Source organism: Epinephelus moara, chromosome 2, assembly GCF_006386435.1.
Source record: "Epinephelus moara isolate mb chromosome 2, YSFRI_EMoa_1.0, whole genome shotgun sequence".
Classification (NCBI taxonomy): Eukaryota; Metazoa; Chordata; class Actinopteri; order Perciformes; family Serranidae; genus Epinephelus; species Epinephelus moara.
In genome coordinates, this window is record NC_065507.1 from 43,981,295 (window position 1) to 43,995,827 (window position 14,533).

General features: G+C 38.4%; 2 protein-coding genes across 5 annotated transcripts in view; one reads left to right on the plus strand and one right to left on the minus strand.

Annotated features, from left to right (window-relative positions):
* The window catches only part of nlk2 (nemo-like kinase, type 2), a 176,548-nt gene extending 171,753 nt beyond the window's left edge, over nt 1-4,795 (plus strand). For 2 of the 3 annotated variants that reach the window (XM_050056055.1, XM_050056040.1), the window contains one exon: nt 514-4,795. Coding sequence is in view for 1 of the 3 variants with exons in the window: in XM_050056040.1 (XP_049911997.1) it covers nt 514-568 (55 nt within the window). In the remaining 2 variants the exon portion in view is untranslated. The remainder of the gene's footprint in view (nt 1-513) is intronic. The other variant, XR_007570637.1, reaches the window with a different exon arrangement.
* The window catches only part of LOC126397432 (Na(+)/H(+) exchange regulatory cofactor NHE-RF3-like), a 268,248-nt gene that overhangs the window by 13,263 nt on the left and 240,452 nt on the right, over nt 1-14,533 (minus strand). The gene's annotated exons all lie outside the window — the stretch shown is intronic.

Sequence of the window (14,533 nt, forward strand, 5' to 3'; positions counted from 1 at the left end):
AAAAGTCTTAAACCTAAGCATTCTGTATGTGTTGATAAGAAAAGATACAATATGTAAATCAGACAGGTTCAGAGCTGTAGGAAGATGATGGAGCTAGGCTTGCAGTTTCCTTGCTTTTTGCTAAGCTAGGCCAAGGAGCCACATACCCTTTGCACGTAACAGTGTTTTCTGAATCCAGATAAAATGACAAATGAGTGTTGGAGTGAAAATCTCTGAACTCCTTTGAAAAAATTTTTCCTGCTGCTGCAAGTACATTTTAAAACTTCCAACATGTCAGTCTCTAGTTACCAGTGTCCTAACTGCATGATCTAATTGTTTTACAGTTTTAAAACTTTAAGACCATTTCATTTTGATAATTGTATTTTCCCATATATTTGGAGAATTATTAGCCTCTCTTAAAACAAACTTTTAACATTTGATGAACATACCATAATCTCAACAAATGTCTAGAGCTAATAGAGAAATTAATAGCTAATATTAACTTGAGCCACTTGTTGGCCTCTTTTTGAACAGTTCCACAGTGGCTCAGCCCTCTGAAATGCCCCCGTCTCCACTGGTGTGGGAATAGCTGCTACAGTGTATCATCGTCTTTCCCAACTGACAAGCTGCTAAACTGGGAACAAGAACGCCTGTCAACATCTTCTTTCATCTACGTAGCACTTCACTGGAGAGCAGGACTCACAGGTCTGCTGTGTATATGCTGAAATCTGAAACAAATGAAGAGAAATCCACTGATCATGGCTTTATGGGAGTGAGTTAGAGGGGTTTGGTATGCAAATGAATGAGACAAATGCTCTGTAGACCAAATCTGAATGTTTTAAACTAATTCACCTAATTACTTCCTGAAAGATATCATTTAACAGTTATTGTACATTTGTTTTGCTATATATATTAATATACATTTGAAAAAAGATGTCTATTTTAACATTTCTGTAATACAAACTGATACATTTCCCATGCAATCAGGCTACTCTGCTTCTCACAGCCACCTTCTCCTCTGCACTGGTAAATTGAATCAGACTTTGCTTCATATTCAGACAATTGATTGTAATTGTGTTGGCAGGATTAACTGAAAGCTCCACATACCCTTGGGAACACTGATATTTAATTCATTAAAAATTAGTTATCACAGGCATGTACCCTTGTATCCTCCTGTACTCTTGCACGTTTGGCCATAGTTTTTACTTATGTAACAATTAGTTTGCCAAAGATCAGGAGCCTCATGTATAAATGATACATAAATATTAAGATTGTGGGCAAAATTGCAAAGTTTGGAATTTATGAAGCGTTACCTGTCTGCACATTTTTTACATTACACTTATGTATCTGGATGGACATGGACATACCAGGCCACATTTTAGGGGTTCATTGTGTTTCAGACAAACTAGTTTGCTCAGTGTATCTGTTGTTGCTTGTTCCATAGGGCTTCACTTGAGGGTAGGGTGAAGAGTCTACCATCACAGCCTCCACCTAAATGAATCACACTGCCTCCCTATCTCCAAAGCTTACACCTCTTCCTGTCATACAGCAAGTGAGCGGACTCTGGTCAATGGAGTGGGGAAAAAGTGTCCAGGCATACTACGAGTGACAACATTCAGGAAGCCAATAGAGCCCTGAGCGTGCTCTGACAATAGGTTGAAGGTGCATGAAACTTTGCCAAAATAGTCAGGGCGAGCGCTTTTTCTACAAACAAACATGTTGTTTAGCCTGTTGACTGACACATGGAGCAGGATAAAACGTCCTCATTGGGAAATACTGAAAAAATGTGATGTTCGCTCGCTTGCTCATTTACGACGCGTCCAGGTAGGAAGAGGTGTGTTATGTGCTTCTTTGTTGTTATAACGTGAATTTCTTAGAAATGTTGGATACAGCCCACCTACGATTCAGCTGTAGGAAAGGCGTGGTTAGAGATTCAGACACTATTAGATGATATGACAGGTACTTTGTTTGAAGTACTTAAGTGTTTGCAATCTCTCTACACATTAGCCATTACAACTGTAGAAGAGGTTAAGCAGGCAGGGCTGTGTTTCTGTTTAAGAGTTCTTCTGCCAGTTGGGGGTCAAATGTGGATAGATTCAACTTAAAACAGTAGCAACAGTGTTTAAACATATTAATTTCATGCATAATATGCATGATTACTTTTGACTGATACAGTATATGTACATGATGTCAGTATGGCAAAATGTAAGAGGCACATACCCACTTGAGGTCTTACCTGTTATTCTTTCTCCTTCTTACTTTTCATAGTTTGTCATCTCCTCATGGTGGAATCTTTCCATGTAGAATGCACATCTAATCAGTTCACAGTCAGCAAAGTCTCTGTCATTTACTTACACGCCCATAACATAGCACTTTTCTCTGTTTATATAAAATATAATGGAGGTAAAAATAAACAAATTAATGGAATTAAACTAGATTGCAGCCTTGGATATATCAACTATTAATGATTGTGGAGGAGGAGTATACACAAATCCACAAATGTTTGGCGTCGTAAAGAGGACATGCATACAGGGCTGTAATTACTGTTAGGTATATGTGAAGTTTTACATAGATGTATAATGTAGCCTACATGTATTAGAGTGAGTACAATTATGCATGTGTATGCTATTTTGCACATGATTTCAGTGATGAATGTGTGCAGACGTTCATACATGAGGCCCCTCAATATTAGTTCACAAATATTGTTTGTAATATTTAGTTGATCCTGTCCCAGTATGTAAAGCTTCCTCAGTCAGTGGTAGTGGAGAGGGTCAAGTATCCCCTGAAAAGGCCAACAGCAGTTTTATTTGTGTCTGGAGTCATGATGGGCATAGGTTAGCATACTGCTGCTGTACTAAATTGAAATTGAATCTGTTTGGGTTTGAATTGTGTTTTGTTGTTGAGATAATTGGGTCTTGAAGATGAGGGTTTAAATGTTCACTTGCATGTTACATGAAAAACAACTGAATTTTCCTGTGAATAGGAAATAGGTTAAAAAGGGATCAGACTAAAAGCTATCCTCGTACTACACCCTGCTACTAAACAAGACCACACAACTCATCTGACTTCATGAAGCTTACAGTCGCTTCCTCTACTGAGCAGCAGCAGAACAGGAAATTCTACAGTGCTACTCCTGCCCCTTTCTTGTATGCTGATATTCACTTTAATACTAGCGTATGGCTAAACAATCCTTTCGTTTCATGAATGATGAATGTGTGCTGTCCACTTGTGTGCCTCCTAACTTCACTGCATGGACAGTAAGGTAACTATTTATGCACTCATCCAAACAGAGCAAATTCCATCCCAAAGAGTAGGAAGATAAAGATTCAGGACTGTGGAAACTGCACTGAACTAAAAGATATCAGCTTTCCAGTGTTCCCCCATGACCTTTATTTGAATTGCTCACTGCACTTAAATGAAGTTGAATGATAACCTCTACAGCCTGTTGGCCTTTCTAGTGTCAAAAAAAATTTGCTCCGTTTCACAATTGTTTTGTAGCATCTGATGTTTATTAAAACACTTTAAATAGTTACTCAACTCAACAGTTAGATTGTGGAGCGTAATGTTGGCTAGTGGCCATGAGATGCTTTTATTGACAAAGAATGGCCATGTCTCTGATCTGATTTGTGCAGGGAACCTGTGTTGCAATTTTCCCCTCCCTTCCTCCCTAAATACCCTATTTGGTTCTTAACTGTGACACAGCTTTCCAACAGCATTGGTGGGACAACCCCATGACCGATCAGACACACTTACACAAGTCCACACTTCAGCCATGTTATCTGAAGCACTTATTTGGACATCTACAAAATTGTTCCTGTGTTTTTCCAAAGCTAGTGTTGGAAGTCATGAGACTAGCCATTTGGTTTCAAGCTACTTCCTACTTGGACCCACTGTGGTTACTGTGAAATGTACTCATGTACATTCCTGATGGCTCACTTTGGCTTTCACTTTTAGATTAGTGGTTAGTCAACTGGATTTAAATCAGGGTTTGCTTCAAACCTATGTGGTTGTATGGTTGGTCTTGTACTTGTTCGTCTTTGGACTGTAAGGACAAATCGGAAACTGTCATTGTGTTATCAAGACAATTTCAAAATTAAAAGAAAACATACCGAGGCAAAGAAGCAGTCTAATCAGCAATATCATTCTTTAAGGGTGTTTAGTCTTTGTTCTGTCTCAGCACATACTATTGAACAACCTTTTCCTCATGGATTGCATTCAAGCAGATCCTAGAATGGAAACAAGTAGCATATGATTGATGTATAACTGATGGCATAGTCTCATCTATGTGGGTTTTTCTAAATGGCAATCCAGTGCTAAGGTGTGCTCCTATCCCTCATACATGTACACTGTCTCCAGAAAAAAAGAGCATTGAAGTAAATTATTTAATATATTTTTAGAATTGCTTTTTATTCCTGTTCTTGTGTTCTATGGCATGCATTCTTCTCACACCTCAAAGTATGATTATGTATATATGTTAAATAGAGAGGCAAATTTAAAACACCAACCTGAAAAAACAGTGACACTGTATAGAAATTGTATTAGCCTACACATTTTTAAGGCTGTGAAGTTAATTTTATTTTTAAAACTTGCATACAAATGTATATATTTTCTTGATTTTTACCCTGCAACTGGGATGTGTAGAGGACAACAAATCCTGTAATGATTCACAGAATACACAGTCATGTTAACTGTATCTTGTGTGTACAGCAGAGTTGTAGATATATCAAAGGATAAGCCTTTCTTTGTTATTGTTGTTAATGATTTCATCACAGCAGCACTGTGTTAATATGTACATAAATGATTCACCATGTTAGTCTCTACCTCTTGAGCTCAATAACTTGGCTTTGTTTACCTCCACACCTTTCTGATTTCGTGTGGGGATGAATTGAAAACACTTGAATGTCCATTCAAGCTTTTATACTGAAATACCCCCCCCCCACACACACACACACACCCCATCTTTCCTGCACAAAGAATTCACATAAAATTTTGAATCATCAAATGTTTGTAATACGAAGTACTACCAATAGACTGTTAGTCAGTTTTCACTCTTTGATAGGATAGGACCTTTTGGGCAGGGAGAGTTACTGCTTCCTCCACAGTGGCTGTGTTCAAAGCTTAGTGTCAACGGCTCCATTTGACTTTTCAAGTTTCAGTTTATTTTACTGAGAGTTACACCAGTGTTACAATGATTCTTTGCAGGAATCCAGCATTGAATCCACATATTGAATCTGAATCCCTTTGAATTGAGTTTAAATTTGCCTATTACCAATAGCAAGTAATTAACTTAATGAATATCTTAAACGCAAAGATTGAACATCAGTCTTTTTTTTAGATGTTGAGATATTGATATGTTCACTAGTAAAAAAATAGATTTATTGGTTATTCCTGATATTTCCTAACAGAGAACCAGGTCCAATATGGAACTGCCTATCAGAACCCAGCCCTAATAGTATGAACATTGGTTTCCATTTGTTCATAGGACTGTGATTGGCTGCAGGGTGGTTAAAGTTTAAGTTTAAAGAACATTTGTATGATGGCTCAGAGACCTCAATGCACTGCGACCTTAGAAACTAAACAAAAGATAGACAAACACAAGAAAAAGAAAGAAATAGCTTCACCATTTCATATTACATAGCAGAATTTAGAAAGAAGGCAAACTAAAGCAAACAAACACATTTAACATTTTGAAAACACTTGTGCAGAAACACTGTCAATACAGGAAACATGCAAATTGAGAAACACTGCAAGTCCAACACAAGGGAAATTTACCAAGGACACAAAAACCTTTTTTAATATTTTCATTGTCTGATTCTGATGTTATGGGAAATCTAAGTTACACACCTAGTGTAATGCCATATACACATTATTGCAGAAAACGTCTTTTGCTCCTGCTAATGTGCACTGTATGGAAGTTCAGATAAGTTTAATTTTGACCTCAGCTGTTAATGTCTAAAAGCTGCTGCTGTGATTGCAGATTGAAAATATAGAAATATAAAAATCTAAAAATACATACAGTAACAAAGAACAAATAACAGAACAGTTAAAACAGCAGCAAGGTAGGAACTAGTGTTAAGTATTAACTAGTCAGAGCAACTTGGTAGCCGAATGGTCACAGCGTATACGACGCTAGTGCAATCGGTTCAATTCCAATAGGGAAAACTTTGTTGCACGTCATACCCCGCCCTCTCTTGCCATTTCCAGGCTGCCACTACAGTCTTCATCTGTCCAATAAAGGCAAAAATGCCAAAAAAAAATCTTATTTACGAAGTACCTTTTGCCAGTTAACTGTGCTGACTCCACCTCTTTCTCCTAGAATTCTGCACAGAGGAAAGCAGAATGTCAAACACGAGAGCCTTGGTTTATTGCCTGAATGTGAATACAACAGAAGGTTGTTGCCTGGAAACATCTATCACAGTTGATGTGTATGCTTTTCAGTGTTTCTCTGTTTGCTTGTATTTTCTGTATTTGCAGTGTGTCTTTATGCTACATATACCTTGCCAAATTGGTGAATTTGTTTTTTTTTTTAATTTCCTTGCATTTATTAATTAATGTTTTTTCAATTTTTTTTTTAAATTTTAAAGGTGTTATCATATATACTTGTCTCTTCGGTGTCAGTGCATTAAACTCCCTCAGCCTATATGTTATTAACCAAGCGAGTAAGTAAGTAAACTTTTATTTATATAGCACCCTTCATAGTACGTGTACACAGAGTGCTTAACAGTACAAACAATAAAACCACAGTTCAGTGAGTCACAATAAATGTGCAACCGAAACATTCAAGAAAACATACACACAAGGCACATGGCAATGCAAGGTCAGTGCATGTAGAAGCATGTAATAAAATACATAAATAAATAAAAATAACAATAGAACATGATCACATGGCACTGCAAAGCCAGAGGAAATAAGGTAGACAAGCTGAGAGAACAACAGAAAGTGGCAGATAAAACAGTGGATACGGCCTAACACTCAAAAGCTAGTCTGTACAGGTGAGTCTTTAACTGACCCTTGAAACTATTTACTGACAGGGCAGATCTCAGACCCAGTATGAAACTACCTGGATGTAACTCCAGCTGTAAGAGTGCATGATTGGCCTCACCCTGATGAGGCTCATAATTTGATTTCTGTTATATGGCCATAGTTTTACATAGAATATTATGAAAAATAGCTGCACAGTGTCACTATGTTATTATTTATCTGTGTGGATTACCCCTTATCCATTCAGCAAGAACTATTCTGAAACAAAGGACATAATAGAAAAGAGACATACTGTAGGTGTCTATTGGAAACTGAATGGGAATTTTCTCAGGAATGAACACAGCTAGCAGTGGTACAAGTCACTCTCCCTCCCCACCAACTGTATGAACTCTGTGTAGATATAGTAGTTTCTTATATGTTTTATTTTTTGTTGGAATGAAGTACTTGAATCAAATTATACTCATTTTGAAAAATTGTAGAGTAATAACTGACAAACTTGTGTGAGACTAATCACAGCTCATTAACTACTGGACTATTTGGATTCATATAATTTGCTGTCCTATACAATGTTTGTATATTTGATGTTTTAATCAGATGCATTGTAATTTGAATAAAACTTGCAGTATATACAATACATAGATGTATCTATTAAACTCTGCGTTCAAACACTGTAAATCAAAGTCAATGACTAGATATCAGCTGTCATTTTGGAAAATGTTAGGTTTACCCAAAAGGTTCCATCTGGAAAGTAATAGTGGAAAAAAATTAAATGTGACTTTTAAAGAATGCCAAACCTTGTTGTCCATACTTCCCTTGTAATTTAAAAAGGAAGTTAATTTTACACTGAAAACCTTTATTCATAGTATGGCATCTACTTCATACCATATTTTTTTACTAAAAAGCCTTATGCTTTTGGGATTTAGGAACTTGGGGAATGATGGCCAGACGCAAGACGGCCACTCTACCACCTGACGGCATCATTTGTGCGCATGAGATAAGTGTACATACAGAGAGCCGGAAAAGCTATTATTATTATAATTCTTGTCATTATCATTATTATTATTTATTCTGCGTGGTTCAACCGAGTTTGATCTGTTTTGGGGTTTTTTTGTTCCGTTTTTTGTAGATATCACTTTAATTGCTTGCAGGCGCTGGGAAGGGTTCTTTTAACCACAGACTGTATAAAATAATGGATGCAGCTACCATGACATCACCCACTGCCTTTTTGAAACCTCAAGTACGACATTTTGGCTGTCGATTTATAGACTATAGAGACGACTCGCAGATAGCATGTCGCTCAAAGAGGCCACACTCTCAATATAGTGTAACTTTAAGCCTTCATGAAATTTAAACGGCTGAGTTATAGAAACTTTGCCCCCAAACAGTATTATGAATGGGGAAAGGGGCTATAAAGAATCAAGCTTTTTTTTGTACCAGGCTGTAAAGATGTTTATTTCTGCTTTAAAGTTTGGCATTTTAACATGGGGCTCTATGGGGATTAACTTGCTTCTGGAACCAGCCCCAAGTGTTCATTAGAGGAACTGCAGTTTTTGGCACTTCTGAGTTGGCTTCATTTTTTTTTAACCCTGGAGGTTGCCACTTGTCTTCAACATGTAACTATCAACACTCGTGTTCTCTGGAGCATCTTAGGACTATACAGAAGGCCTTTACATTGGTGACTCTCTTTATAGCCATCTGACATCACATGGCAGATCCAATAGTAACATTTTGTACCACCAGCATTAGAGTTCTTATGTGCACAAAAAATGTGTCGTTTCTATGAATTATTCTACCATTGTACAACACAGTTTATTGTTCTTTTGTGTTGCTGCCAGTGTTGGGGATAACGGGCTACGCATCACCCCCAACACTGGTGGCAACACAAAAGTAACGTGCTCTAGTAATACATTACGTTTTAGCAGTAGCAAAGTAATATAACGCGTTACCAACACATTTACAATGTCACGTATAGGGATGGGAATCGAGAACCAGTTCTTGTTAAAGAGATAGTGCACCCAAAAATGAAATGGATCACTATGGACGAGCAGTATGGAGATATTTTGTGGCTTCAATTATGTGTTTTTGGACGTTTGAATCTGGGGCGCCGTAAGCCTCCATTAGGTGGAGTTGTGTTGCTACCCCCTCTCCCCTTGGATCTCCGCAAGGGATGTGAGGACTCTAAAACTTCACCTGAGCCTCCCTTGGCATATGGGTGAGTACATAATGGCTGAATTTATAATGGCTGAATTTTCATTTTTGGGTGCACTATCCCTTTAAGAACCGGTTCCAACTGGTTCAATTCATCGACATCATTAGCCTTTATGCTTAACGATTCCCTTATCGATTCTTTTCCTTACACCGAATCTTTACGTCAATGACGCACGTCATGCTCGTCAGTCAGCAGCACGTTCAACAACAAAGAAGACGTAATGGCAGAGAGACAGAAGCGGTCGAAAGCGTGGCTTCACTTCACCAAAAAAAACTAACAGCGCGGCGTGCCATTAATGCTGCACCGTAATTACATGCAAGGGTGGAAACACCACCAACATGCTGAAGCATTTGTCGTAGCATGGCATTAAATATCAAGAGTCTCATGTGTTTGACAATCTCCAGTCAACGAGTGCAGCTGCAGCAAAGTCTCAGCAGAGCAGTGCCAGTGAAGGTACGTATGTCCTGTCCCATGTTAACGATAGCACAACGCATTCAATGACAGATTCTGTAACGTTATTTGACGTAGATGAAAACAAATGCTGTACAAATATTCTTTCATTTGTACCATTTTAGATGATAGCGGTGGACCGAGTATTTCTGCTGCCTGCAGTGTCGCTCCCCCAGCTCCACATCCCAGCCTCCCTCCCCCTCCGTTTAGCCAGCAAACCCCATTCACACTTGCTGCAAAGGGCATGTAGGACAAAGATTTTAATCTATTTTTATTTATTTATATATCCAGAGATCTAGGATCCAGTGACCAATTTCATATTTGTTTACTTACACAAACACTTATTTCTTGTTTAGAATAGAAACTCAATAAAATTTGTGTTGTTGAGACCGAAAACCTGTAAGGTCTACTTTTTCTACACAGAAAATTCACAGGAGGAATCGATAAGGGAATCGATAAAGAATCGAATTGATAAGCAGAATAGATAATGATATTGATATCAATAAAATCCTACCAATTCCCATCCCTAGTCACGTAACAGGTTACCACCTGAAATGAACTGTTTGTTGTTTTCATTTTTCATTCATCCACACTGATCCACACCGCTCTACAACCACCAGTGTACCACCAGAAAAAATATCATCCGCAGGTTATTGTGTCATGTCATTATAGACTACATCATACAAGGGTGCCAGTGATTGGAACATCTGGGTTATGCCATACTAAGCGTTATCATGTTCAGTGTTTTTCCATTAATATACCTGCAGTGTCTACAACGTGTCCTGTTTTGCTTTTGTATCCTCAGGCTGCTAGAAAGTAGTGGGGATAAGGAGCTGGCCTCTGGTTTGTTTCTTCCTCGTCCCAGTGATTGGCACATCTGGGTGATGTTAGTATATGTTGTATGTGTTTTCATTTACATCCCCTACAACTGCAGAGCAACACCAGCACACAGTCCCCTTCTTATGTATAACTCTCTCTCTCCGGTGCTGCTGTAGATGATTGCCACACCGGGAACTGGCAGGTGGGTCTTCAAGCTCCGGTGTATTAATTTGCACTCGTCATAGTGACTGACTCTCACATCATGCAGTTTGTTGTGCTAACCTCAATACTTGTCTATTGTGTTTTATATCAAAGGCCCACAAATATTTATCTACATTTCATAAATGATCAGGCTTTGATCCTCTGCATGACCCTTCCTGTGTCCAAGGCTATTGGATTCGTCTATTTTAAAAGGTCTAGGCTATTGTTCTATATCATCACGCAACTATTAATATAAGCAGTGGATTTTAATACAAAGTGGTAACCACTGTATGTGAATGCATGAATGGGTCAGATGTATAGGAGCTCAGAAGGTGAAAAAGACAGGTCATGTAATATCTTAGATGAGGAGGAACATCCAGTGCCAAAATATGCCTGGTCCCGGGACACAATTACACAGAGGTGATTTTGGTGACTGGTTTAAAGAAAATAATCAATGACCAAATAACACAACTTCATCTCCACTCTTCTGATATCAGTCTCCTGTACAATCTTTTGTTTCTATGACCTGAGCTCCTCATCTTCATCTGTCTGCTGATGTAATTTGTGTTCTGTTCATTTCCATCACAAATGAGCAACACTTGATTTCTCCGACAGCTGAAAAAACACAAAACAAGGTGAAAATGGTCATTTGGTCAGAATAAACAATAGAGGAGCCTCTAATGAGGGGACATGCAAACCATCATTTATATTGTGGCACATACAGTTTTTGTCCCTCCACATATATACAGTACTTTTGGTTTTTTTAATAGTATGCTAACAAACATAGTATGCTATATTCTTATCATACATCTAACTATAAAGCAAGGAGACTCTGTCTGCATGTACTGTAAATGTGTCCTTAGCATATCTAGAAGACCGTTCATCAGATCTACCTCACGTGCCAGTTGTATTACAAGGGACAGATATCAGTGTCAAAGTTAATGCGATTTGAATTTGCGACACATGCAGTATTAAACTCATAATTAGGGATGTCAAATTATCGCATTAATTGCGAATAATTAATTACAGCCATATTTAACGCGCTATGTTTTTTGATCGCGGTAATCTCATTTTTAATCTCTACTGTTTCTGTATGCCACAGAGTTGCCTTTTATAAAATCCGTCTGTAGGCGTATGATTGGGCTTCTTTGTGCTTGAGTTGTGGGAGAGCTGCAGCGCTATGGAGCAGAGCTCAGCATCAGCATTGTATGAAAAGCTGTCTGCCCTAGCACGCAAGTATCTGACCTCCCCGGCAACCTCCGTGTAGTTTTCGGGACAATCAGGGCAAGATTCAGGATTCAGGACAACTGCTTGGATTTCGGCACAGTCCCGAAATCCAAGCAGTTGTCCTGAATCCTGAATCCTGCCCTGATTGTCCCGAAAATTACACTAGAGCAGAGTCATTGCCCGATAAAACATTAAAAACTGATCATGGTGGTTGAGTTGTCATGCAGCTCCCACCGGCTGCACATTGGCTGCAGCAGTTCCTTCATGAATTATGGGTGTTGTAGTTTGAAGAAGAGAAGACAGCACAAGTTGCAGCCGCAAGGACAGGGAAAGCGCAGGCAGCCACAAGGAGTGATTTGCACGCTGGCAGTGCAGCCTCTTGTTCTAACTGTTCATAACTGTTCTATAAACTGATACAGCTGTAACGAATGTACCAGGTGTCTTTTATTTTGTTAGCTTTTATTTTTTATTAAGTTTAAAGGACAAGTGCACTGACATTGATCACTTCCATGAAATAAAACGAGAAATTGGAAAAGAGGAAAATAATTTAGAAAACTGTTAAAATAAAATTAGGGAACTGATCACAGATGTATTGTTTCTGTGTGTTTTTACATCTGTTGTTGCGTTAATCTGCAGCTATGCTTTTAATGAAGCTGACATGTCATGACAGTCAAGCACCCCCTGGTGGTCGAGACTGAAGGTTGCAGCACTCTTTATTGGGACTAATCTCGAAAACAATAGAATGTAATGGCCAGGTGTACTGCATCTGTGTTCAAGTGTGTTATTGTTGAAAACAATAATTATGACTTTATAAAGCCACTTTTTATAATATATATCAATCTTTTGATCATCTGCCACAATAATGTAATGAATTTAAATGAAAATACCTCAAGTTGAGGGCTTTTCTCAGCAATTTTGAGATGAGATTAAAAAAGAGATTAATTAGATCAGTTAATTACAGATCCTAATTAATTAATCTCTCCATTTTTTTAATCTCTTGACAGCACTATAAAAAAATGAACAGCCTCTTTAGCTCTATGCAGCAGTAGGGGCGGGGCTTCAGGGTCTGCAGCTAGTTATGCATGTCTCGCTAAGTGTATTTCAGGGGTGTTTCTACGGTGGCCCTGAAGTGCAAATCACAACGGTAAATCAGAAAACACAACAACAAATCAAAAAACACAACAACAAAACAGAAAACACAACAACAAATTACTTAACACAACAACAAAACAGAAAACACAACAACAAATAAAGGAGCAAGCAGCGATGAACGGGACCTCGGGCTCTCGCTGTCGGCCTCCAGCTCACGTAGACAGTGCGAAGAGTCAAAATGTCGATAAAACAAGCAATGTCAAGAGAACGCATTGTCATTTTTGGCAATAGAGGGACTTTATATTACAGTACATTACAGTATGTATTTAATTTTCAACCGATGTATTAACTAAAATGTACTTGTGATTTGTCAGGTATGGAAACAAAATGTCTTGTCAAAAACATCCACATTGAAATGAAATACACTGTCATGATTAAGTAATTATATAATGTTAACAGCAACATGGTGTCTGTCCTACTGTTAAGAATTGAAGTGTTCCCCATGTACTGTAAAAAACAAAGGTCTGTGGTGACATCACTCCTGCTTTGTTGTGTAACACATTGTGATGTAAGTACATGAATATATAAATGCATAATATACATTTTAACAGGAAAAGACAAAGTGGTGATTAAACAAAGGAGCTTGTAATTTTGGAGTGTAACATTTCCTCAAAGATGTGTATACTTTCCTGATGTAACAGCAGGCAGACACTAGTTAATTGCAGTGGAGAAACTAAGCAGGACTACATGTATTTCATCGTGTACTCAGGGGTTAAAGTTCTCCGGAACAGCGCCGGATTTCCGGTGTGGCGAAGTTTCTGTCCGGCACGGGCAGAAGTACTCTGCAGTGCGAGCATTTCACTCGCATTTGCCCCTAAAAATATATGTGTGCGAACCGGGAAAATTATTTAGACGCACAGTGTGTGAGTAAACACAGCCTACTGTTTACCATAATCGGCATCGGACGTTTTTTCATTGATAAACGATCAAATAAATGTATTTTAAAACTCCCTCCTTTGGCTCTGACACAGCTGCCTCGCTCCCTGCCTGCAGTCCCCACTGCACTGGGCTTTGTAACAACGTCCCCAGTGTTGCCAACTCCTCAGTAAGAAAAGTAGCTATTGGCTGTCCTAAATGTCACCATATATATACATAGATGCCGCATCCTGGCTTGTGGGCTGCCTCAATACCGCCGCCATCTTGCCTAGGTGCTCTGACCGGTTCAGACCCGTGTTAGACTTGGCAAAAATGTCACATTTTTGCTCTGCATTTGGGTGTACTAATGAAAGAAGTGTTAAAACCAAGCAGAAGGGAATAACATTCCACAGGTAAGAAGTTGTTTTACAATATTTTACTGTTACGAAAATGTTTAATGAGATATGAAAAAGTGATCCTTCTTTTAAGCTAATCAAGTAAAGTAACTGTCCTGATCTGGTCCTAATGCCAAATTAAGCTAACACTATGTCACACAACTTAAAGAAAAAAGGTTAACATTTATATAATATTACTTATAAAATGATGATGCTTTGTCAAACAGCTGTGTCGGTGTATGTGTTATTCCAAATTGTCAACTAT